Raw genomic sequence first — 25,900 nt, 5'->3', positions numbered from 1 at the left:
ATTCCCTTTTTAAAACATATTTACACGTTTACTTCCTGGTACCAGACTGCGCATGTGTACAAAACACAGCAAACGGTTGCCCGGCAACGAAAGCATAACTTGATTTGTGCTAGCGTGTAGGCTTTCTTGCAAGTTAAACTCGCTCCAACACACTCACTGTTGTTTAATTAGCGAGGGTGGCTTGGTCCACGGAGCTTCTGCTGTCACCGAACCTCCATCGAAGTCTCCCCGGGTAACAATGAGCGCCGGGCGGCCGTCAGAAGGCGCGGGCTGCATCAACTGGTGGGGCTTCAGTCCAGCTCGAGACCTCATTAGTGCAGGTGAGCCTGTAACAACTTTGAAAACACTAACTGTATTTTTCTGTTAATATTTTACTCAGCCCCCAATCATAAGTTTTTCGGAGGGATTCTGACCTGACTGTACAGTTTATCAGTGTTTGTATAAGTTACTAGAAAATCAAAACAAAAAAACGCCGTCTGAAATCACGTGTGACCAACTCTCGCGAGGTCGTGAAAATAAACGCGATCCTGTTAGTGTCGCGATGAACTCTCGCGAGAGTGAGAAAATAAACATGGCGAATGTGATTTTAAAAACGTCAATAAACAAAAAAATAAAATCAAGTGGAAACGGCCAGATTGATGAGTCTTCCATTAAAAAAAAGTGACGTATATAAAAAGAAGAAAATAAATAAATCTAAATAAATGAAATAAACATGGCTACTGTGATTTTAAAAACGTCAATAAACAAACAAATAAAATCAAGTGGAAACGGCCAGATTGATGAGTCTTTCGTTTAAAAAAGTGATCTATATTTAAAAAAAGAAAATAAATAAATATAAATAAATGTCCTCATTAATTATAGTATTTACGCACAAAACGTACAGGTAAAAACAAAAACTCACTTCTAGTGTATTTACTGGTAGGTGTCCCATTCCATTTGCAAATCTTGCTCTTCTCAACAGACCCCGTGAGACATGAAGGAGCAGTCAACGTTTTACTGGCCGGCAGTGGAGATCCGAGACATCTCCTGAAGACCGTGTCTGGTCTGAGGGACGGGGATGTCCTTAACGTGAGCCTAACATCTTGAACCGTAACCCCCGAAAGGGAGTAAAGCAAACATCTCTCTGCCTCATTGTAGGTCTGGCTGTTTGAGAACCACATGGATGTGGTCGCCAGACAGATGCTGCTGCTCTACATCGCATTGACACCCCAGGAAATGATGGGACTCAACGGTGGGTGCACATTTACCCAACATATATTGCCGTGTTTATTAATGTGACCTTTCCCTGTCCTTAGAGAAGACAGAGACGTTCCTGGAGGTATTTGGCAACAGCCTGATCCGCAGTCAGACGGACGAGACGATGAAACGCGCGGCGTCGCAGCTTTTGCTCCACGTCAGCGACATCCCAGAGGCAGACGTGCACCCGTGCCTCAACACGTCTCTTCTTAAGGTACGAACACCAGTAGCACATCCCGTCCGCATTAGTCTCACTTGTTGGAACGCGTCCAGTTTAAGGAGCGGGACGAGCTGGCCAGGATTTTTAAATCATGGATGCCACCGCATTCGTCTTCGACTCCGCCCGTCTCGATTTCCAGAGCTTGGGATTACCGTGTCAGGCAGCACCTTGGCACGCGGTACGACTCCAAGAAAGGCTGCTTTGACTGGGATCTTACTATGAAGCTACATGAAAAGGGGGTAATAATAACAGTAAACAACAACACATATCGTCAGAAATAAATTCCCTCCTGGATGGTTTTTCTACTCTACCGACAGTGCAGCGTCATTAACAAGCATCAATATTTCCGGTGGAGGGAGAGCGGCTTGGCCTTTGAACTGCGGGAAGGCGTCTACCAAATTAGCAACCCCAGCTTGTTGTCTTCTCGGGTGTTCAGCCAGAGAGGGGACAGGACGGCTCTGAGGGGCTACTGGGGGGACATCGTGTCCAGTCCTTACCTAGCCTTCGGTATTGAGACCGAAGACAAGAGCTTGCTCAAGACACAGAACGGCCACCACATGAAGACGGCACAGGATATTTCCTTTGCAAACGTGCAGGAATTATTCCAATCCCTGTCCGGGAGACGGGAATGCCAAGCTGCTCCTCAGTCGAGCGCAGAGGAGGAAAATCCGTCCGCAAATGTTGAGCAAAATTCGGTCCCAGTCAAAGGTAAGCGGAATCTTGTACAATGACGACAAAGAGACAGTTAAGTCGGGTTTCTTGTCTCGTTTTCAGACCTGATGCGGCTTAAAGGGGTCTCTGTCAACTTCCTGCCTCTGGATTCCCTTCAGAAGCTGCCGGAAAAACCGAAATATGCCGATTTCTACGACATCATCCATTTCTCAGCCAGGTGACAAACAATAAATACGTTGATCGCTTTCCACTATTCTTGTCTATCTTGGAGGTTTTCCAGTCAGGTTTTAAGATTACTCTTTAACGATATCCTCCTGGCAAACGGTGTTCCGCAGGGTTCTGTTTTGAGGCCACTGCTGTTTTTTTTTTAAATTGTATTTGCAAAAAAGGACGCATTCTCATTAAGGCCACTTCTGTCCTGTCTTCTTATCTAAAGCCAACAGTCTCAAACTTTTTCAATTGGACAGTGATTTTTTTTGGGGCAAATTGGTGCTGTTGTCAAATCCAGCTTGTTTCATGTTAGGCAGTTGGCCAAAGTTAAGCCTCTCCTTATTACTTATATTTATTAAAATTTTTTTTAAAAAAGATTGATTTTGACTTCATGTGCAGCAGCATTGGTGCTTTATAAATTTAATTGAGTTTTTATTATTATTATTAGGGAGTTATTTATTATTATTATTATTATTACAGTGGTCATATTGGGCCTCATTAGATTGCGAAGGGTCGGGAGTTCACAGTGTAAATCTGTTTTAATAATACACAATCCCATTATTTGGATTGCTGCCATCTGACACCGTATGTCGCCGATCCTGTTTTCGTGGCCTCTTCTGTTAAACGGCGTGAAGCTGCGCGCACCATTTGGGCCCGAACATCCGGCAGATTGCGGCACCAGACGCTGTGCTCATCGTGGAGTTAGCCAAGTGAGTTTTTCATTTTTGTTCAAGGCTTGTTTCCATGGTGACAACATAGCCGAATGTAATGTTGCTTTTGCCCCCCCCCGAGGTACATTTTGGACCTGAACAATAAGCAAGAAGCTGGTTTTGTAGAGCGAGTGTCCATGATGTGCCAGGAAGCTGGATTCCAACCGTGTTCTGAGGCGAAGAGTGATGACCTTCATGCTGTTTTTGAACCTCGCAAGGACAAGTGACCCCGTACTCATTTTGCGAGCAGCGGGGTTCAGTGACGGAGCGGGTGTGAATTATCAGCTCAATGAGACCTGTTGACATGTTGTTGTTTTTAGCCTGATATTTGGCTGAGTAAAATTCCAATAACCAAATAATCGTCTGCTTAATTAAAAAAATAAAAATAAAATAAAATAAAAAGAGTATGAACGAAATGACTTTTTTTTCTTATAACAATAAAGATAGACTACTTTCTTTGTCCCATTTGTTTAACTTTAAAAAATCTGTAAAAAAAATGTGCCCATATTTTTGGTGATGCAATTTTTTTATGTGAACGGCCATTTTTTTTTGCCACTTTTAAAAGAGCTAATATCGGCCAATTAAATCTAATCTACTGATCTAAACTAAATCCCTATATAAAAAAAAAATTCAACCGCAAATTTTCATGCAACACAGCAATTTATTCACGTCTGTTCCCAAGTAGTGCGACACTACAAATTTGCAACTTTTTTTTTTTCTCCCTTTGCCGCCTTATTTTTTTTTTTCTGCCACTTGAGGTCGTCGACTTACTTCCAGCGTCCTCCAACCTTCCCCTTCCCGTGGCCCTTTTTGCTGCTCCCAACACAAGAGAAGATCTTTTGAGTATATTGCCACCCGGTCGGTCGTACTTACGCTGCTGTGTGTCATCAACTCACAACTTTTGAGCATGTTGGATTCTGTTCAGGAGGACGGTGATCTGGAGTAGGCGCCGGAAAAAAAGTAAAGAATTTACTATGTGAGATTTTGCCATTTGCTGAAATTCAGTACTGCTTTTATCTGGACTCACCTCGTACTTTTGCCTCTTCATCTTCTCGGCGAAGTCAAATTTCTCAGACTCTAGCTGGTAGATGCACTCCCACATCTCCCCAGCTCTTTTTCTAAAAAATTAATAAATTTTTAAAAAAAAAAATTAAAATAAATAAAAAAAATGTAAAAAAAAAATATGTAAAAAAAAAAATTTTTTTTAAATATTAAAAATTTAAGATATAAATATAAAAATATATATATATTTTTTATTATTATTATTTTAATTTTGGGTTACTTTTACTCAAGTTGGATTGATTATATATATATATATATATATATATATATATATATATCTTTTTTTATTTATTTTAATTTAAAAAATATATATTTTTTATTTTATATATATAAATAATCAATCCAACTTGAGTAAAAGTAACCCAAAATTGCGTGGGTAATAATTGTCAAACCCGAAAAGGTCATCTCAGTACAAGAACACCAAAAATATTCATGATTGTAAACGTCAAAAGTATATTTGCGAGTGACCTGAGAGCGTCCTCTCTCAGATCTTTAATCGCTAGCGGCTCCTTCCTCTCCGACAGCGTCTTCTTCTTGATCTCCCTCGCCGTTTGCTTCTTGCCCCGCCTCTGCTCCACCTGCAACCATTCAGATTTGGATGACTTTATTGATCCTAAAAGAACAATTCCACTCGTCCAAGAAACGTGAAAAAAAAAAAAAGGTGAAAAAAATCCATAAGGGGATGGAAAAAGTAAGGGCAACTTTAAAAAGGGGGGCACAGTGTGAACCTGGAAAGGAACAAAAATTAATACAGTTAATTAATACATTATTTCTATATTGGCCCTGATCTCCTACACCTTTTTTTTTTTAGTTCAAAAATGGTGAAAAAAATCCATAAGGAGATGGAAAAAGTAAGGGCAACTTTAAAAAGGGGGGCACAGTGTGAACCTGGAAAGGAACAAAAATTAATACAGTTAATTAATACATTATTTCTATATTGGCCCTGATCTCCTTCGGGTTTTTTTTTTTTAGTTCAATATTAATAATTTGTCAACAACCCCACCAACCTTGGCCAGGAATCCTCCAAAGTGAGCCCCCATGTTTGAGAGCACTTTCTTCTTCTTGGCGTCGTCCTCCGCCCTCTTTTTGGCCTCCTCTTCCTCCTTCCTCTGCCTCTCCTCCTGCGGACGCCACAGTTAAGGCTCCAATGCCGGGAGTTTTCCAGGCGGCAGCATGTCGGAAAGCATGTCGGTTAATGAATTAATCACCGCAATCCTGGACTGTCGGTCACGCTCTTTTTCCGCCCTCACGCGCTGCTGCTCGGCCCTTTCTGCCCGGCGACCCTCCTATGGCGCAAAAACATATTTATCTGGGATTCTGGTTGTGTGTTTTTTCATTTGCATTAAAAAAAAAAATATATATATATATATATACAATTCTTGATTTGAGCCCGATGAGCTCCTCCTCTTCTTTTTTTCTCTGCTCAAAGTGGACATCGATCAGGGTTTGAAGCTCCAGAAGATCTTTCTCCATACGCTTTCTGTGGATATCCTGATGAGAAACCACAACAAAAAATAACAGCTTTTATCCTTTTAAACTTTTTTTTTTTTTAACTCATTCACTGCCATTGACGGTTATAAACGTCAAAAAATAATTTAAACTATATTAGTTTAAAAAAAAATTCTACTTTTGTTAAGAGTATGAAAACCTAGATTATTTAATTGTACATTTAGAACAGATGTCAAATTTGTGATTAAACGTGAGTTAACTATTGAAGTTAAAAAAAAAAAAAAACTAATCGCCTAACGCCACAAATTTTTAATAATCATCTCAACAGGCGATTAAAATTTTTAATTGTAATTAATCGCATGACTTCATTAGTTAACTGACAATAAATCACAAATTGTACTTATTTATTAGTTACTTATTTGTTTATTATACTCTTGTTAACAAAAGTGGAAAAAAATGTTAAACTAATAGAAATAGTTCAAATGAATTTTTGACGTCTGTAGCCGTCAATGGCAGTGAATGAGTTAATTACTAAGCTACAATCATTTTAAAAATAAAACTATGAGCGGAACATACATCAAAGTCAACCCTTTCGCCTTCAGGGATCTTTGGGGGCGCGAGCTGTGTGGCCAACAGCCTGTCAAATAAAAACAAAAGTTATCATGGGCCACTTCATTAGGTACACCCGCAGTCTAAATCCAGCAATTACTGTAATGTTAAATATTATTTGGCTTAATTAATGGGAGCGATAAATCTTTATGGTATTGGATGTGCAGGTTGTGCCTAATAAAGTGACTCACTTGTGCTTGGGCCGTTCTCCTTCAACGTGTTAACCGAAACAGTTGAAAGATGGAAATTAATAAGTACAGAAAACTCAAAAAGCACTTTTTTTTTTTTTTTTTTTTTTAAAGAAATCCTTAAATATATTCTTACCTCCTTCTCCCTGCTCATCTTCTTCTGTGGAGGACAAAGGGGTCAAGAGTGATAAATATTATTATTTATTTTTTTATTATTATTATTTTTTTAATTGGCCTGACTTACCTTCCTGGTGCACTCTAGATGAAAACATGGAAAATGAAAAGTGGAAGATTATGTTTGGCGAACTTGTTGGAATTGAAAGAATGTAGGCGACTCACCCGTGATCTTCTAAATCAGACATTGTGACACTGGAAAACACAAATAAGAAATTAAATACTGTTGAGAGTTAAAAACTGAGCATCTTAAGTGCAAAAAAAAAAACACTGTCAGTTTGGGGGGGGGGGGTATAGCGATATACAGGACATGATGACTGTGACTTTGTTCAAAGACAACACAGCAAGTCAAAAGAGCATTTGTTGTGATTATGATCTAGGAATAGAAAAGAGGCCGCGGTGGAGAGCCCATCATTCTTGTTTAATTTGATTTACTCCAAAGGACGCGCGGCGGACGGCTTAGAACCGGCCGGCCGGCGACTGTTAACACCCACCGGCTCTCCTATTACCGTTTAATCTACTTGCATTGGGGCCGACCTGAGGGGAAACTCACACGGTGAACACACTTTTGAGTTTGGAGAAACATTTTTATACAATTGCTGGTCACAACTTTGCTTCAGCAATTAATCCAATGGGATTTATTAATGAGTTTATTTGAGTCAGTGTACTCATCAGACCTTTTTTTTTTTTTTTTGCAATGGAAGGGGCAGAGGAGCTGATGTTGTAGATCAACAGCCAAACTAGAGCTTCGGTACAATTGTAATGACGCACAATCGCCAGCAGATGGCAGCATTACAAAAGAATGGAAAATGGTAGACTCAAAACTTAAAAAAAAAAAAACACACACACACACACAAAACTGTGTGTGTCTTGTGGTGATTATTATCATTTTATTAAACGACATTCTTTTGTTTGTCACATAGCCCATGTTGACAGCGGTTGCCTAAACGATTAATAACGGGGACATGTCCGGACACGAGCGCATTAACATGACGGATGAAGGCTCCCCGCATAATTTGAGAGCTTTGGCTAACCATGAAGCACATTCAGACCACGTCAATGAGAATAAACATGGCAAAAGGTCAACACGCCAGAGCTTGGCCAGGGAATTCCTCACGTTGCTCCACGGCTGAAGTGAGCGATGTAGTCATACAGTGGTGCCTTGACTGAGGAATTTATTGATCTCAAATCATCTTTCCCCATTGAAATGAATGGAAATGCCATTAATCCGTTCCAGCCTCAATTTTTTTTTGCAAAATATATTTTTTATACTCTACTATGGTATTGTACTGTATAAACTTACAGAATTAAACAGTTTGGGCATCATGATTTCTTGTATACCATCGTATAGCCCTTAATGATGGAGCACTGCTATTAGTATTAGCATTAGTTGACATAACTTTCACTTAACACGACAGCGTAATAAACACGTTACGCTCCAGTGTGAGTCGTGTGGTGCTAAAACTGTCCCATGAGGAGAAGCTGAAGTAAATACAACGTTTATTATCACACCCTGATGGGAGAAGCGTGTGAGCAAGGGTGTCAAGCGTTAACACATGAAGCGCATAAGCTGTTAAAGTGGTATAGATACTTACTGCTTAGTTTGGGGAGCCGCAAAATAACTTGGAATAAATGAATCATTTAAATTCATTCGGTGTGGGGAGCCGAGGTCAATTAAGATCTGGTATCAATGGGAAATGCATGAATTAAGTCTTTTTTTATTTTTCTTTAAATATCCGAAATGTCTCTTTGGAAAAATTAACTTGTTCGCATTCGATAAAAAAAAAATTCCATTCAGACAAAACAAATCTGTCCAATTTTTTTTTGTTGTTGAAAAAAATATTCCTGCCTAAATTTTTTTTTATATATTTTATATATTTTTTTTAAAAGGCAAAATTTTAACTTTTTTTTTTTAAGCGATTGAATATTTCCTGATACAGATATCCCAAAATACAATGATTCCTTAAAATTGCATGAAATTCAAATTAATGGCAATTTTCTATTCTTTAAATTTCTAGTTGCTGATTGTAAAATGGCCACAAGAGGGCGACCAATAATGATGTTGACTAACTAACATCTTGTGTACCGATACCTTAAAATAAGGCTGGAATTAGCACCGATACCGTATCTGAATTGTATTTGTCAAGGTAGTTGATACTTTTCACTATATTATTGTTGTCAAGAAACACTACTTTTACTCCATTACATTGAGCGACATCAGAATTCCAATTTGATATTTTTGATGTTCATGCTCCAAAAAAAAAAAATAAAGTACTCATCAGTTACTCCGTACTTAAGTACTTTTTTTTGTTTACTGAATTACTTACAGGAGTACTTTTTGCTTTTACTTGAGTCATATTATTTTTAACTCTTTGACTGCCAAAAACGTTAAATAACGTTTAGTAAAACCCTAGGGAGGAGTGCCAAAGACGTTAAAAGACGTTTGTTTCAAAACAGAGGTGAAACTAACCATTTTCTATTGTTGATTACTGAAAAACGGAATAAGGTAGAAACAAACTTTTTTTTTCTGATGAAAGATGAGAGTCCAATCTTTCATTTGGTAGTACGTGTGTTTCCGTAGTCCAAACACATTATTTTCTGTGGACCTTGAAAGATCAGTCAAAATGCTTAAATCGGCTGGCACCCACGGCATCCCTTTTCTGAAAACGTCTGGCAGTCAAAGAGTTAAACAAAGTTAAAAAAAAATTGTAAGGGATTTACAGGCAACCCTTAAATATGTCACCTCTCAAATAAATATGCATCTCTCCATTCACTAAATTATGATTACTTCCTGTGTAAAAAGAAAAAAAAGGTGGCAGCAATGAATGGAAAACATGCAGTTGTGAGTGCAAAAAAACAACTCGTAACAAATAAAGCGATTAAAAAAAAAAAACACACACGATGCATAAAATCTAAAGAAAAGTCAGCGTACGTACCAGTTTAGTGTCAGACGGACGTAATGAGCGGACTGTGTCGGGCAGCGGCTCTTTTATAAAAGGCTCCGGCGTGGGGGTTGACAAGAAGGGGACGCGGAATAAAAATGAGCAAGCGGATTATTGTCGGCTTTTGGGAGCTGAAGCCCAAGTCTGGCAGAGCGGCTCGCGAGCGAGCGCTTCGTTGCTGAGCTCACGGCTGAAATGAGAAGACAAAAAAAGACAGGTGGTGACAGCTCAGAACAAAAGAACCTTTTCTTTTCTTTTAACATCTCAAGATCATCGCTGCAGCTTCAGTCACGATAGCTTTTTGGCAGTAGGACAGGAAAACAAATTGTAAAAAAAAAAAAAAAAAAAAAAAAAAAAAAAAAAGCACACGACAAGCACTTATTTCTGTTTATGTTTTTATGTTAACTTTTAACATTTCATTAAAAATTCAGATAAAACTCAGTAAGCATGTGTGAGAAGCAAGGAGCTTGTTTCCGCGACACTAAGTCCACAATCTGACCTGCACATGTCCAAAAACATATGTTGCATTGTTATGGTGCTTGGAAAGAATTGGAAAGATTTAAAAAAAAAAACAAAGAAACATTGATACATACAAGGAGAAGGCGTGCTTAACCATCATTTAAAATGCCTGACTGGATTTGAAAAACAAAAGCCTTTGGCACATGAGAACCATAACATTTTACTGTAGTGCTAATCAAATGCGCTAAATGTTTTTAAGTGAAGGAATGTTTCAGGTGTCATACGTGTGTGCGTGTGCGCGTTGTCTGCACAACATCCAAGCGAACAGAAGCGCAAATACTAAAAGCGGTCATTGGTATCAAAACATAAACATGCCCCTGTACATCAACTGAAAAATAAATATGAACCTTTTTTTTTTTTTTTTTTTAAACAGGAAAAAAATAGGAGTATTCATACCTAGTGGAACTTTATGACACGTTATTCTGTGGTCAACCCCAAATATATAAACCTACGTAGTAAAAACATCACTTATACCAGATTCCCTCAAACTGAGCTGTCTTAGATTTGATTGGCTTATTTATGAGAACATGCCCAGACTTCCCTCAACCTTAGTAACAATTTGCTGAAACATCTTCCCTTCAAGGATCCCCTCTTCTTTTCTCGTCTACAGGTTTTTCTTGACCTCGGGCCGACTCTCCTCGCTTTTGCTGGGCTCTTTCTGGCCGGGGCTCATCAGCTCCAGCAGGTCGTGCAAGGCTTTTGTGATCTGAGCACCGAACTTGTGGGCGCCCTTGAAGTGGACACACACACCAAAAAAAAATGGCAACTTTTATCATCCACCTTGAAGTTTTGGATCTCACGCGAGGATGTGAAACTCACAGTGTCGGGACAGGAGTGCTTGCAGGAGATGTGGAAGTTGATCAGGCTCTCGCCCACGATGTAGTACGACACCCCGTAACCGTCATCAGCCACCTGAAAAGGCAAATAGACAAAAACGTACATCTTGATGAACTTACTCACAAATGCTAAGTTCCAAAAGTAGCACTGACCGGACCAAAGCCTCCCCCGCAGGAAATGTATTCTGGGTGGTTCACTAGGTCAAACAGCTCCACCTGCTGGATGGATGTTTGACTGGTGGACAGCCTCCAGGGCTCTGACAACACCTGAAAAGAATCAACAAGACTTTCGAATCTGAGCAATCAGCAAATCTAATTGAACTTAATTTAGTGCCCACGTCGTATTTTACAAACACACACGAGCGCACGCATATACATTAATACACATATATTAGGGCTGTCAGTCGATTATCATTTTTAATCGTAATTAATCGCATGATTTAACATAGTTACCTTGTGATTAATTGCAAATTAATCACACAAAATTTTCATACACTTCACATAAAAGCGGACAAATGAGGTTTCCAAATAAAAAAAAAAATTAGCAGCTTCTTTTTACAGTAAGTAAATCATAAAGTTATTTGAAAAGTCTTACACCGTTCAAGAAGTGTGAAAAATTGAATTTGTGTTGCGGTGATTTTCTGCCTCTAGGTGGCATTCGTGTTTCATGTTGGACATTTTTTTTCCCTTTTCAAATTCAAAACAATTGGTATTTTGGAACATGAAAAAACTTTGTTCATTGTAAATTATAACAAGTGACAGTCACTAACCCCCACAAATACATATATGTTTATGACATTTATTATTACTAAATTGTTTTGTAGTGACTCCTTTGCACAACGCATGTAAAATAAAGCAAGAAAAGTTTTTACATCAATTGGATTTACATTTTTAATTATTCTGCACATCGGCATTTAAGGCCTTCATTTGTGCAAAATCAATTTATGGACTTGCAATGCTTTTTAACTCTTTGACTGCCAAAAACGTTAAATAACGTTTAGTAAAATCCTATTGGAGGAGTGCCAAAGACGTTAAAAGACGTTTGTTTCAAAACAGAGGTGAAACTAACCATTTTCTATTGTTGATTACTCAAAAACGAAATAAGGTAGAAACAAACTTTTTTTTCTGATGAAAGATGAGAGTCTAATCTTTCATTTGGTAGTATGTGTGTTTCCATAGTCCAAACACAACATTTTCTGTGGACCTTGAAAGATCAGTCAAAAATGCTTAAATCGGCTGGCACCCACGGCATCCCTTTTCTGAAAACGTCTGGCAGTCAAAAAGTTAAATGGGATCTTTGTGCAGTTTGTCACTTTTTTTTTTTTTTACTTGCGACTGCCACCTTCTGGCCCAAAGCGTAACTGCAACATCTGTGTCAGGCTCGTGCATAGTGCGCGTGCGAGTACGTGCACGATCTTAAAGCAACAGCCAGAGTTGACAAATGAAGACATGACTTCAAATAAGGTCAGAAAAACTCCGCCCCTTCCCGCCCCAAAGAAACTGTGGAGTGTGAGGGTCCGCACACTCTATTATAAAAGGGAAGATAAAAGCTGATAGGTGCAGTCAGAGTAAAACAGTCAGGGCTCTTCGTACTCATCTGGGCATTTAATTTTTTTTTTTTTACCTCTTTCAAGAAAGGCGACTCCACTCCGAGGTACTGGGACACGACGTAGAGGCAAAAGAGGTGTCTGTCGATGCCGGCGCCGGTCATCGCCATGCGGCAAAGGTTCTGGTGCTTTTCCGATGCCGCACGGAACAAACGCCTGCATACGTCTGCTGACTGGTGGAGAAACAGCAATTTTGAGTTGCATTAAAAATAGGTTGCGAATGTTTACAATCTCACCTCTCCGCCCACAAGCGCTTTGACAAAGGCACTGCTCTCATTGCTGCAGGAGCGAACCGTCTCGGTCCTGCCTTCCCTGAACAGACGGGTCATGGAGGCCTCGTAGGTCAGGCAAAACGTTTTGCGATTCTGGAACATCATGACGAGAATGGTTTGTAGCACATGTAACCAACCGCAGGGTCCCGAGACCCGTCGAGATTGCAGGCGTTCCCTTACCCTGAAGTAGGCCAACTGAAGAGCCACCTGGATGAAGGCGTCCGGACCCACTCGACACTTCTTGATCTTTCCCTTGCCGAAGTCTCGGAACGATATCACGTGGAAGTCGATGTCGTCGGCCAAGGCTTGGGCTACTGCCAGGGACTGCGAGATCTGCTCCTCGCACTGTGACATGCAGAGAAATATACAGGGTTCAACATTTACATTTTTTTTTTTATTCATCTACTACAAATATTGTATCGTTGTTTGTATGGCAGTAAGTGAGTGACATATAGTGAGAGCAAGAACCATTCAATTCTCCTCCACTAGAGGGCATAAAGTACAACGTATTCCCCTTTCGACTTCTATTTACTTGTTGCCATTCATACAATAGCATAATAGCTTTGTGTCAGACTCACTCTCATTTCTGAGGCGGGGCAAAACTGAGAATGAACCAATGAGCGGACATGACGTCAGAAAAGCGACTCGGTGGAGTCTTTTTTTTTTTTTAAAGTAAATATCCAAACATGGCTACTAGCCGAAGAGAGACAGTAGTGAATGACTTATGTTGTTGTTGCAGGAAAAACTTGAAGAGTGACGTCACGTAAATAGACACATTTGATTGGCCGGCCTGTTTTCGGCCGGTGCCGAATCGCGGTCTATGGATGCCTCTCCAGACCCGTTTCTTTTTCAAGAAAGTGGGTGTGGCTTGCCAGGCTAGGAGTTATGTCCCAGACCTAAATGCCAAAATCTGAGATATAGAGACCTTCATAAAACTTTTATAACAATAAATTAAGACATAACATAATCTTCCCACATGCCGCAATGAATATTTTAACATCCAGATTAACTCGTTCACTGCCATTGACGGCTATAGACGTCAAAAATTCATTTGAACTATTTCTATTTAAAAATTATACTTTTGTTAACAAGAGGATGAAAACCTATATTTTTTAATTGTACATTTAGAACAGATATAACATTTGTGATTACTTGTGAGTTAACTAGTGAAGTCATGTGATTAATTACGATTAAAAATTTTAATCGCCTGACGCCCCGAATTTGTCATAATCTTTAAGTGGCGTCAGGCGATGAAAATTTTTAATTAATCACACATTTTATATCTGTATTTCTAAATACAAATTTGAGGTTTTCATACTCGTTAACAAAAGTGGGAAAAAATGTTAAACTAATAGAAATAGTGCCAATGAATTTTTTACGTCTATAGCCGTCAATGGCAGTGAATGAGTTAAAAACAAATTTCTATTAGTTTAAAAAAAAATTCCACTTTTGTTAACAAGAGGATGAAAACCTATATTTTTTTATTGTACATTTAGAACAGATATAAAATTTGTGATTACTTGTGAGTTAACTAGTGAAGTCATGTGATTAATTACGATTAAAAATTTTAATCGCCTGACGCCCCGAATTTTTCATAATCTTTAAGTCGCGTCAGGCGATGAAAATTTTTAATTAATCACACATTTTATATCTGTATTTCTAAATACAAATTTGAGGTTTTCATACTCGTTAACAAAAGTGGAAAAAAAATGTTAAACTAATAGAAATAGTGCCAATGAATTTTTTACGTCTATAGCCGTCAATGGCAGTGAATGAGTTAAAAACTATTCTACCCATGCCTGTGATTGGGCTGAGTTAGTTAAAGCATTTTTAAAAATCAAAATTTAAAAAAATATATATATATATATTTTTTTTTTTATTTTTATTTATATATATTTTTTTTTTAAATCAAAATTTTTAAAAATATATTGTACTTTGTTTATTAAGTCTTTAGTTTTTTTAAAAGCCTTTACATGCTGCACTTTTAACCATGTAATTGACGCACATGGAGTTACCTTGTGTATGAAACTATATAAAGTTACTTTGCTTACATATTTCAACATAATAAAAAAAACTTTTATTCTCATTACACAATTCAATACATTGTAAACACATTTCAAAACGATAGAAACCCTTGATAGATGAACTGCAAAATATTGTGGGATTATGTAAAAACCCAACTAACCTCTGGAAGAATTTTCCAGGTGAGCTTCTGAGGTTCTGCAAGTGAAGGATCCACATCACCTTTGCAGTGACCTTCGCTGTTGTAACCGAGCTGGAAACAGTCGGTGGCCACGACGTACTGAAAAGACAGATTTAAAAAAAAAAAATAAAAATATTCAAAAATTGTTGACATTTGGATCCATTGACGAGGCAAGCGGCTCTTGGACGCTCCCGCTCACCTCCCACAGGTGCGCGATCACCGGCGCGTCGGCCCACGAGTGCTCCGCGTTGATACCGTTCTTACCGTTCTTGAAGATGACCACCGAGAAAGACTTATCGAACCACCTGTGCAACAGAGAAAAGTTGGATTCTCCAGGAAAATAAAAATAAAAATAAAAATAAAAATAAAAATAAAAATAAAAATAAAAATAAAAATAAAAATAAAAATAAAAATAAAAATAAAAATAAAAATAAAAATAAAAATAAAAATAATTTGCTTAATCCCACAATTAACATTTGTATGTTATGTATACAAAAACTACAAACATGGTTGCGCGTGCATAGTTCACTTTGGACTCCAACTACCTGTCGTAACATTTCCCGTGCAACAAGGATTTCGCATAGCGATCCAGAGTGCCCGACGGGTCGTCTCCCATCATGCCCTGCTCGTCGTCATCGAGGGCCACAAAGAACGCGGCTTTCTCGATGCAGTCCAGCGAGCGCTTGTTGATCCCGCTGCCGAAGTACTTGCTCCTGGCTTGCGCCCACGGAATTCTAGGTTTGAAAAGCGACATTTGAAAGAAAATCCAGTTTGTCTTGCATCTCCTTTGATCTAAAAAAAAAATAAAAGAGCGGTCGCTTGTCAGACGGACCTGTCGCCGGCGGTCAAAGCGCCGAGTTTGGCTTCTCCCGTGCAGGGTGGCGACGGGTCATCGAGGATCTTCTGAATCTGGAATTCGATCTCCCTGGGGGAGAGCAGTCGGCCCGCCTGGTAGACCCTGAGCCGAAAGTAGCGTCCTCTGTGGTAGACGGCGACGTAATCGCTGTCCTGCCAGTGCTGCACGATGTCTTCAAGAGGGAAAAGCGGATATGCGTTCTGTTTTTGCATGCAGCTCACAATCTTGAAAGGTGTTGCTCGTGTGCAGCTTTATTGAGCATTGTTGAAGTTGAACATTCCGCACGGCTGGTTGGATTCAGCGCACGTAAGCTAGGTGTGAATGAGCATCCCTGCAGAAACGGCTGCAGTTTGCCAAAGCCACAAAGTGATTCAATTTACAGGGAACTTCGCCTGCATCCAAATATGAAAGGCCGGTCGGGGATTGCCCAGTAGAACTACAGCATATTTGAGAGAAGTCTACAAGAGGAAAGGGAGGAGGAGGAGCACTGGGCCTGAGTTGAAAGGATGCAATTTGCGCTTTTGGTTTGAAATTACATATAAATAACAAAAAGTGAAAGGGTCCATTTTTCGCTATCCACTAAAGTGACACAAGGTTAGAACTATACTCGTTAGGGGTCGTGTTCTACATCAGGGTACCTGCAGGTGTTAGCAAATCTAATTTAACGCCTACGTCATAATGCACACGCACACACACACATATGCACACTCAGTTTATATATTAGGGCTGTCAGTCGATTAAATGCAGGATTTCCATAGTTAACTTGCAATTTGCACATTATATTGGTTGTAAATGTACAAAAAAATTTTTTCAAGTTTTTCACATTTTGTTAACATGGAAGTGGACAAATATGGTTATCAAACACAAATGTGGTCGTATTTTAGTTCACTGTTACAGTAATTTTATAGTAACTAATTTATTTGTAGTATACTTAACAGTTAAAAGGAGTGTGAAACATTGACTTAAATTTGTGTTGCGGTAATTTTCTGCCACTAGGGGGCATTAGTGTTTCATGTTAGACGTTGGTGACAGGAACAGTACATTTTTCTTGTGAACGAACAATGTTCTTACATCAATTGTATATAAATGTCTCCAGACATCGTATGCAATGTTTTTTTTAAGGCCTTCATTTGAGCAAAATCTATCTAGTGCGTTTTAATCACCTGCAGAAACCCTGTCAATCTAAAGCACTAAAATGAGAAACGATCCGGCTTGATAAAAAAAGTATAAATACTACCTGTTAGCGTTCCAGGGATTCGACACGTGTCAAACATCCTCTCAAACTGATAGGAACAGCAAGGAACTGCAGACCTCAACAACCACTGAGTCGGAAGAAGACGACAAAGAAGAAGAAGAAGAAGAAGAAGAAGAAGAAGAAGAAGTGCGCACGGCAGCAGCGCCAGTGAGAAAAAGGAGAGGAAACCGAAGAGAATGGAATGGAGAAAGAAACCGAGGGAAGATGAGAGAAGAAGGTGACGTGTGGGCAGATAAGAAAACAGACGTTAGTTATTTAAGACAACGGCCTGACAGAGGTCAACGGGTCGAAAGGCGACAGGTGAGGGATGACAAGACTCACACACAACTTGAAATGCTAATTTTTTTTTCCCCGCATTGTGGATCCAACATCTGGACAAGAGGCCATTTTGAAGGAATGTTGACACATTATGTGTGTGTGTGTGTGTGTCCATGTCTGTCTCTTTACCCGTCTCCTCTCCAGGAGTGCGTGTGGTGTTGAACATCCTCTCACACTGAGCCGCACATAGAGGAATGACAGTGCCAGGTACGCGACTCTGAGGGGTGATGTAGGGGGGGGGCAAAGGGAAGACATTTGCAATGAAGGAGTTGGAGGGTGGGGAATGAAGGGGGTAAAAAAAAAAATACAGTAAAAATGGGGGCAAGGGGAGGAAAACGAGCATGATATGAGAACACGAGGGTTTTTGCATACACGTGAAAACCCAAAAAATAAGGACATGCACATTACATGCAATAAAACTCCACAGATGATTACAAAAACAGATATAAACGGCCCCCCCCTGATCGCATTCAAAAGGAATCACAGTTCGTGTTGCCTTGGCAACAGTGGCTAAACTCACAGGTTTGAGCTCTTCTCTGTTGAGCTTGCGGCGGTACAGGAGCATTGCGTGGATGGTGTTACCGGCTCTGGCTGCCTGGATCGGTGTGGGGGTCACGTACAGGAAGTCCTTGGGGGGGATGAGATTCACACAAACTTGATGACAGTTGTGGTTAATACAAAAATTAGGGATGTTCGATACCACTTTTCAGATCAATACTAGTACGAAAACTCAATTCTTGAGTAGTCACCGATACAAAATACAGATACTTTCAACGAAAAACCTACAGTATATATATGAAGTAAAATATATTTGCATAATACCATGCCGTAATAGTTACTGTTGACCATAATGGGGCTCCTTCCTCGCAAATACACGTATTCCTCCCACCAGTCGCTGACCTAAAAGACATTAAAAAACATTACAGTGAGAAAGCTAATAATATAGCCTGGCCGTGGCCTGCTGAGTCAGCATAAATAATTGATCACAGAAACTCTCAAAGGCATACATTGTTAACGACATTTTCCAAAGTGGAAGTAGATTAAATGGTGGTTTACTCACGTAGTTGGAAGCCCAGAGAGATTTGAGTTTGAGGTACCACTGCAGGCGATTTCCAAGGCGGCTCTCAAATTCGCCGGCCAGCATGGTCATACGCTCGTACTGGGTGTCATCCATCAGCGGACGCACGGACTCCAAAAACTGAACAGGAAAAACAGGCCAGAGAGAGTCATAGATTCGTGTTGAGGTCGTTTTCTGCCACTAAGTGGCATTAGTGTTTCATGCTGGACACTAGATTTTTCTTTTTCAAATTAGAGCAATTGGTATTTGTAACATGAAGCAACTCGTAGACTCCAGGCACCACAAATAAAAAATAAGAATTTTAAATCACATTTATTATTGCTGAACTGTATTTCAATTTGTAATGCTTAAGGCTTTTCATGACCGGTTTTAAAAACTGGCACACAACTGACACATCAAATGATTAACAAAGCGATCTAAAGCCAGCCGCCATTTCCTGTGCGTCACACGGGCAACGTACCCCCTTGAGTGTGTCCTTGATGGCTGGCACAGGCAGGTTTGGCAACGAGCCCTGGTAACTGTAGAGCAGAGGCTTTCTGCCAGAGAAGATGCGCACCAGTGCCTGGCATAAGGACACAAGCATGTGGTTAAAAATAATAATAATAATAATAAAAAAATAATAATAAATAAAAAAAAATAAAAAAAATAATTTTTTAAAAAAATATAAAAAATACAATAATAATAATAATAATAAATAAAAGATACAAAAAGCACAGAAAGTGGGGAGGTGCAGACAGAAAATGGAGGAAACTAAGCACTGACCACCCAGACTTTAGTGGTGGTGGACATCTTTCCGTGCTGCTCGAAGATCCAGCGGTGGTACGAGAGGAGCTGCTTGAGGCACAGGCGCATGGTGAAGATGAGCAGGAGCCACAATAAAGTACTGAAGAGCACCGCCGAAACCACCGTCTGACACTGGGTGCTCATGGATTGGCTGTGTGAGGAGCAGAAACTGTTTCATGATCTAAATCATCTAGGATGGCAGGTGGGGTGCGTTATTCCTTACCTGACTGGCAGGTGCTCTTGTATCTTGGCTATGAGTCCCATGGAGGGGTCGGAGCGGGTGTACATGGTGGCCAGGATGGCGATGACCACGAAGAGCCAGGAGGACGGGCTGGCGGGATACACTCCTGTGATCACGCTGTTCTGCTCGTCGGGGGAGAGAGACGACAGATTGATTGTTAATCCGATTCCATCCGCTTTTGGTGTCACAGTTTCACAGTTATTTACATAATGAATAAATTACAATGTTTTCCAAATGTACTTTATGCATGTATGATGGACATGAGCTGCTAAGTAGGAGTATAATATACGCTCTTGGGTAAGTATGAGATGCGGTGTCATTTATTTATACTTTATTCACATAGGTAAGGCAATTGAAAACATATTTAAAACAATATTGCAGTTTTTACAATTTGTCTCAAACATTTTTGGGACCAAAGGAGAATTTCTTTCCATGAATATAAACATGTGCACCCCTTAATGCTATAAGAAAATGGCCTGTTTTCAAGGAGGAAACAATTATTGTGTCCCAATATGTAAGTATGCGCTTTTTCCACAATGATGCAACATAATAACTTACTGCATTTATGTTTTTTTTAAATCCCTTCAGACCCGCATTTTTTCTTCTTCTTTTTTTAACTGATTTTGACTCTTTTTCCACATAAGAACGACAGGGGGAAAAAATTGGGGTTATCTCATGTTTTTGTTTGTTATAGCGGACGCCGGGATAGTATGGCTTGCAACGTGTTGTAAACTCACCAAGCTTAAATGGAACATTTTTTAACATGATCATCATGCAAATCAACTTGCGATTGTGATTGGTTAGCTAGCATCCAATCATGAACCAGAAGTGTTGACATCGTCCATATTATGCATTTTTATCGGTTTGATGTCACGTCCGCTCCCTGCAATCATCTATGGGTCCGAAGGGGTTAAGGCTAGCATAACCGCTGCTTCATTGATTGACTATGTCCACAAATGACATCAAGCAATCCAATGTAAGAGTTCATATTTAGCGCAAAGGTTTTACTCTTCTACTCATTAACTTCTGCGTGGCTGAATGACGAGGCGAAAATGACCTTGAGTCGAATGATACGCTTCTTCCAGGAGCGGAGGCCTGAGCGGTAGATCTCGGTGAGGGCCTGATGGGACAGCTGCAGATCGATGCCCTCCGGGGTGACGGTGAACTGGAAGGCTACTGCCTGGTGGGCTTCCGCCATGATGACTGTGCACTGAAGAAGAGAGGAGCGGTTAGGGTGAAGCTTCTGACAGCGGTTTGAGGTTAAGGAAGATCACGCTTTTCATACCGGGAATAACCCACTTAATCATGGGATGCTGGCGATTGCATGCAAATTGACAGACAGAACAATACACAAGGAGAAAAATGCTATCATGGCTGAAGGCTGCAAGGTTGATGGTGACTTATCAATTATTTTATTGATTCTTAGTGGGTGAGGGTCTACCAGTCTTACAGGGCGCGAGTACTTTTGCAAGATCGGTCGCGAAACATAAAAGCCATAATATGCACTGCTGATTTTATTAACGACTCATTTCAAATGCAAAGTCAGCTTACTTGAGCTACATCTAAAAATGCTGACTGGCTGATGTTATTGTTATTTTCCGTATTGAACTCATTTTCACCTCGCGAATGGGATTGATTCATGTCCATAAATAGGCTATGACATCACTTACAGCCCTGAGGTCCTGTTCCCATCAGATAGCACCATAGCAAAAGCTGTTTTCGGTTTATATATATTTTGTCATGGGTTGAGATTCAATGAAGTCCAAATCCAAAATATATCATGGCGTACGTCCCTTCCTCAAGCACAATACAGAGTCAAACACCAGCGTTGTTAAGGCAATGATTTTTATCCTGACTGCTCATCTTATGATCAAGTGATAAGAGTTAGTGTTTTCATTTAATGGTTATAGGCCTTTAATTTTTTCAAACCCCAGAACAGTCATAAGATCGAACGAAGTAGTACACACTTTTTTATAGAACTGTTTTTTTGTTTAGTTTTTTTTTTTTTTTTTTTTGCTCTAACATCTGTAGGTGTGGCATAAGGAAATATTTTCTTTTATAGGTGAGAACACTCCCTCTTTTGTTTGAGCAAATAAAACTACTGGCATTAGTGGCCCTTGTGGCCTCCACTGACATGATCATTACTGTTGCAGTTTGTGACAAGAATTTTGTCAGAAATATTCTTTTATTTGCACGCTCTGGATACATTTGCAAAAATGTACATGCAAAAAACAACTGATAAAAAAATAACAAAATAATTTTGGACTCATTCAACATTTTCCCAGGCCCACATATTTCTGTCCTCTGATTGGGAGTCTGTCTTATCTTGTTAAAGCTATCAACAAACTATTCTTAGCAATCAGCACAAATTAATACTCCAGATGATGATATATTGCATAATTTGTGACAAGATAGCAGTGGCATTAATAAGTGGATTACGTGTAAATTCCCACTACATATACTATAGGCCCAAGTACCAAATGCACCCGCCCGTCACTGGTATGCAACCACTGTGCTTTACTTTAATGTGTACCAAATAAAGATAATAGGTCAGCTCAAATGGAAAACACGAGTAGACCCCATTGGATTAATAATTTCTTTTTGTCAACAAATTTAAATGGGTCTCCACCTTTGCAGTAATCTTATGATTGAATACAACGACACACAAAAACCTAAAAAGTTTGAAGTGAACAATGAGTGACGTAACAGAGCGAGTAGTGGCGATTTTATGGGGGTTTCATAATGTTGCTGCTGGCCATCACTTTTTGAACGGCAAACATACGAAAATATGTTTATTTGCAGGTATGTTGTGCAAATTTCACACAGGCTTTAATACGTTCCTAACGAAAAGACATTTGACGTTAGCTAAAAGCTAGTTCCTGTTTTGCACTGTGGTTTCCCTTCTTCTTCTTCACGCGGGCATTTCTATTTCCTCAACATTTCTATTGATGTATTTTACGAGGAATTGGTCAGAATATAAGTGAGCTAAATGGAGAAAAACTGTGATCGTCATCGGTCAACGCCGAGTCCATTTGAATTGGAACTAGCCCCAGTACTGTAATGATAGCCACAGTCGTCACGTCAGCCTTACACTAACACATTTATGACCACGCTCGTGTTGTCATACCTTTTGGTCTTTACGGGGTAGAAAAGCGGAAACGCTGGATCCAATATTTCACTTAAAACATCGACAAAAGCCGTCGGTGTATCACAGTAGTCCAGTCGGCCCTCCTCGGCTGCAAACTGTACAACAGAACAGTTTGTCTCCTGAATGGACCCGATGATGCCTTCAGGAACTGTCGGAAATGTCGAGATCGTGTTATGGGTTAGTGAGTTCACTGTTGTCGGAGCGTCAAGTATCATTATACAACTACTTTATTTTTTTATGTTACTTACATAAGTGATCATTTGAAAAGAAATAAAAATATTGAAAAGTCATTAACATGGCCAGTTTCTTCACATATATCATTAATTATTAATACATATACAAACATTATTAATAACATTTCGAGCAATTCTTGTCATCGTAGATTCAGAAGTGTGTATCTAACTGATAGCCCTGAGCATTAATCAGTAACGAAGTAGCTCTCAGCTTCAAAAAGGTTGGTGACCCCTGGGTTAATTACCTTCTGCCACCTAGTGGAAGAACATTTAACTGTTCCGCCTGTCATACGTCACTGGCATTGTTGAGCAGACATTTTTTTAGTAAACTACCTCAGAAATTAAATTACACACTAGTTTTCATGTAGCACTCACCTGGCTTCGATGTAGGCAACAGTTCCCACCTTAGTGACAGTGTGAATCTGTTGTGTCTTCTGTCTCTATGTGCCCTGTTAAATGGTCACCAAAACTCAGCTTGAATAACACTGAACAGGATAAGCAGTACAAAATGCATACATGGATAGAAATGATAGTAGCCACATACACAGATTTAGGGTTTATTATTGTAACCATAACAATAAGGTGGATCTCTCTTTATTTTGACCATCAATTCAATTATAATTTTCTTTTTTTTTTTAATCACAGGCAATAGTTATAATAGTGCACTTTTTATATTTAAATTATGATACAGACATTTCTTTTTTTAACACCTTAGTCTACTGACCCTTATGTATGGAGAATAGTTTACAATCTTGGCCACAGTTGGGTCGATGACAGTGAACGTGACGTGTAGAAGAGAAAGATGAATTGGATGACGTCATAAAGTGAGTGCACACAGTGATGCGAACGACGGTTTCTCGCGTGCTGATGAAGGCTACACAACATGTGAGCGGCGGACAAACGGGTCCAAGAACGAGGGGGGGGGGGGGGGGAATCAAAAGATGGAGCAAACTGGCAAGTGTGAAGGGGAAAATGACATGCCTGTTAAGAGTTTGGTTACGTTCCTACCGATCTGTCACACACACACAGGCTCTTGTCTTAAAAGTTCCATCAGCTCATTGTTACTCTCCCACACATACCAGTGGTAAGCGTGATGAATTAAATATCAGATGAACAAGTATTTCTCTGTACTACTTTTAGCGTTTAAAAAGTGCTAAAAGTAATGTATGGTAAGTTCAAACAAATGACGCAAATAAGTTAATAAATGGCTGTATAATTAAATAAATATGTAAACAAAAACCTATTAGCACTCTGTTGGTCAACATCCCGCACATTTGTTGCATATTGTGCTGCATGGAAGACTGGTGATGTGAATCAGCTAGTCTATTAAGAGTACTTGAATAATACTACATGAATGTGTGAGGGGGGGGCAGGATGAGAGACAATTTGCGTAACTTCTCCTTTAAAAAGTCCAGGTCAACCAGGAATGTGACATAGTGAGCAGTGGAATCATGAACGAGTGGATTTTGTGTGTCTGTCTTATAGGAATAGTCTGGCGACAGCAAAGAGAAAAAGTTTGACAAGATGAGGAGGCTTCGGTCTGAAGCTCCGCAGGCCAGGAATGTCATTTTTCAATGTGGGACAAACAGCTGTGATGAGGACATATTCACACATAGTTTTTTTTTCTCTCACCATAGAGTAATGTTCATATTTCTGTTGAAATCAAAAAATAATTTCCCTCAGAGTAACAGGAGTCCAAATGCATTAGTTCGTCTTGTCTCTGAAGAGAAATTAAAAATGAAGAGGCAGCTTCCTCTTCCCAGCACTGCCGCGTTGGGCAGTCCTTGCTATCACTGCACGTCCTCAAAAGGAAATAAATAACAACCAAATAAAAAAATAATTTTTCACATTCACTTACATAGCTTACTTTGTTGGTTTTCTTTTGAGTCAGGGTAGGACGCTGCCTTCCTGAGAAGATCAGGACCTTTTTGCTCAGCTCGTGCCCTGCTCAGTGAGGAGGACGCTTCAGGTTTCATGTGCCACTGACATACAACGATGTCTTTCAGTAGTTACAGACTACTAGTACTCGCATGTCACCTGAGAGTGACATGAACACGCACGGGTTAATTTTCATTCTAATCAGGAGAGCCGTCACAACACGCCTAATTCTTTTTGGTATCAGATGCTGTAGTACAACGCTTATGGTAGACGAGCTATCAGGTCTTGTTAGCATCCTTTAGCAGGCTGATTTGCTAACTGGCATGCACATTAGCACTTCAAAAATTCCTAGTTTGAGTTTGAGAAGCAGGATACCAAACTACTGGTTCACATATGTTTTCATTAAAGGGCGATTCCGTCGCTCTCATCGAAGGGTTGGAATCCGGGTCATCCGAAGGTTCAAGACAATTGTTAAAAACAAAAGCATGATGGGGGGGAAGGCTCAATTCTTGCTATTATCAAAGCACCTCCCCCACTTAGTCGAGGAAGGAGCTCGTGGTTTGCAGGGATGCTTGAAGATGAAGTCAAAAGAGTGTGGATGTCGCTCAGGCATCCCCCGGCGCCGTTTTCCCATTCTAACCTACGGTTGCGATTGGGTTCCGTTGGTGGACAGCAGTCGGGTCCTCTCCTTTGCCGAGCCTCTGCGCTGCAGAACTCCCCCGCTGCCTCCGATGCCGCCGCCATCTGCTCGGTCGCCCCACTCGCACCTGTCGCCCCCACCCTCTGAGCGCCTGGAATTTTGGCGGGTGGGGGTCCTGTGGGGTCGGCCGTTCTTCTCGTCTGGGAAGGGATCAGGAGACGAGAATGGGGAAAGTCACTCTTACGGAAGACTTTCGGTGATGGAAGAGAATTGCATTTTAGGGATGTTTAAGAGGATTGTCAGTAAACTAGATCAACTGTTTGTATGTTTAACTGCACATGCTTGCATGTCAAAAATGCCTTTCAATATACCATAATAAAAATCCAAAGATGAACATGACAACTACATGGGCAAAAACAAGCCGGCGTATTAGGGTATAAATATATACATATTTTCAAAGAGGAGTGTAAAACTTTAGAAAAAAAACTCAAATTTATGAGAAAAAACTTGAATATTTGCGACATTATAAAAAGACAAAATTGCAAGAAAAAAACTTACAAA

The 25,900-nt window shown here is 39.8% G+C and overlaps 3 protein-coding genes across 18 annotated transcripts in view; 1 reads left to right on the top strand and 2 right to left on the bottom strand.

Annotated features, from left to right (window-relative positions):
* Positions 1-71: 71 nt before the first annotated feature.
* Positions 72-3,453, top strand: dnaaf3l (dynein axonemal assembly factor 3 like). The gene is made up of 9 exons (XM_077549890.1): positions 72-320; positions 962-1,068; positions 1,138-1,231; positions 1,296-1,450; positions 1,510-1,695; positions 1,774-2,164; positions 2,231-2,345; positions 2,974-3,048; positions 3,131-3,453. The coding sequence occupies exons 1-9, from the start codon at positions 239-241 to the stop codon at positions 3,273-3,275; spliced, it is 1,350 nt and encodes a 449-aa protein (XP_077406016.1). The 5' UTR covers positions 72-238; the 3' UTR covers positions 3,276-3,453.
* A 264-nt stretch (positions 3,454-3,717) lies between these two features.
* Positions 3,718-22,980, bottom strand: LOC144037964 (troponin T, slow skeletal muscle-like). Of its 6 annotated transcripts, XM_077549888.1 has the most exons (26): positions 22,837-22,980; positions 22,568-22,736; positions 20,498-20,650; positions 19,423-19,562; positions 19,179-19,350; positions 18,877-18,978; positions 18,399-18,536; positions 18,161-18,238; positions 17,859-17,966; positions 17,003-17,087; positions 15,742-15,937; positions 15,455-15,643; positions 15,109-15,214; positions 14,892-15,008; positions 12,887-13,051; positions 12,671-12,799; positions 12,452-12,607; positions 10,981-11,094; positions 10,811-10,903; positions 5,485-5,601; positions 5,319-5,396; positions 5,118-5,231; positions 4,579-4,688; positions 4,076-4,166; positions 3,945-3,985; positions 3,739-3,861 (listed from the first exon to the last, which is right to left on the bottom strand). In XM_077549888.1, exons 3-26 carry the CDS (start codon positions 20,636-20,638, stop codon positions 3,816-3,818), a joined length of 2,826 nt encoding a protein of 941 aa, XP_077406014.1. In that variant the 5' UTR covers positions 20,639-20,650; positions 22,568-22,736; positions 22,837-22,980; the 3' UTR covers positions 3,739-3,815. The 6 variants fall into 6 exon arrangements, with proteins under 6 accessions (XP_077406011.1, XP_077406013.1, XP_077406012.1 ...); XM_077549883.1 differs by lacking the exons at positions 3,739-3,861; positions 3,945-3,985; positions 4,076-4,166; ... (3 more) ...; positions 5,485-5,601; positions 17,003-17,087 and adding exons at positions 9,852-10,721; positions 17,468-17,555 and having other exon boundaries at positions 22,837-22,853; XM_077549884.1 differs by lacking the exons at positions 3,739-3,861; positions 3,945-3,985; positions 4,076-4,166; ... (2 more) ...; positions 5,319-5,396; positions 5,485-5,601 and adding an exon at positions 9,852-10,721 and having other exon boundaries at positions 22,837-22,853.
* A 384-nt stretch (positions 22,981-23,364) lies between these two features.
* The window catches only part of brsk1a (BR serine/threonine kinase 1a), a 30,961-nt gene continuing 28,425 nt past the window's right edge, over positions 23,365-25,900 (bottom strand). For 7 of the 11 annotated variants that reach the window (XM_077549860.1, XM_077549861.1, XM_077549862.1 and 4 more), the window contains one exon: positions 23,365-25,554. In XM_077549860.1, the coding sequence (XP_077405986.1) occupies positions 25,340-25,554 (215 nt within the window). In that variant the 3' untranslated portion in view covers positions 23,365-25,339. The remainder of the gene's footprint in view (positions 25,555-25,900) is intronic. The other 4 variants (XM_077549865.1, XM_077549871.1, XM_077549867.1 and 1 more) reach the window with 3 other exon arrangements.

The sequence above is a fragment of the Vanacampus margaritifer genome, chromosome 18, assembly GCF_051991255.1.
Source record: "Vanacampus margaritifer isolate UIUO_Vmar chromosome 18, RoL_Vmar_1.0, whole genome shotgun sequence".
NCBI lineage: Eukaryota > Metazoa > Chordata > Actinopteri > Syngnathiformes > Syngnathidae > Vanacampus > Vanacampus margaritifer.
Note: the sequence above shows the minus strand (reverse complement) of the source record. Positions and strands in the feature narration are given on the sequence as shown.

Excerpts from the sequence above, each read along its gene's own strand:
- dnaaf3l (XM_077549890.1), top strand. The coding sequence starts at position 239 with ATGAGCGCCGGGCGGCCGTCAGAAGGCGCGGGCTGCATCAACTGGTGG. Across the intron at positions 321-961 it reads TCGAGACCTCATTAGTGCAG|ACCCCGTGAGACATGAAGGA; the intron begins GTGAGCCTGTAA and ends TCTTCTCAACAG. Across the intron at positions 2,165-2,230 it reads AAATTCGGTCCCAGTCAAAG|ACCTGATGCGGCTTAAAGGG; the intron begins GTAAGCGGAATC and ends TCTCGTTTTCAG.
- LOC144037964 (XM_077549888.1), bottom strand. The coding sequence starts at position 20,638 with ATGGCGGAAGCCCACCAGGCAGTAGCCTTCCAGTTCACCGTCACCCCG. Across the intron at positions 17,088-17,858 it reads ACAGAGAAGAGCTCAAACCT|TGGTTGTTGAGGTCTGCAGT; the intron begins GTGAGTTTAGCC and ends CTTCCGACTCAG. Across the intron at positions 4,689-5,117 it reads TTGGAGGATTCCTGGCCAAG|GTGGAGCAGAGGCGGGGCAA; the intron begins GTTGGTGGGGTT and ends GAATGGTTGCAG.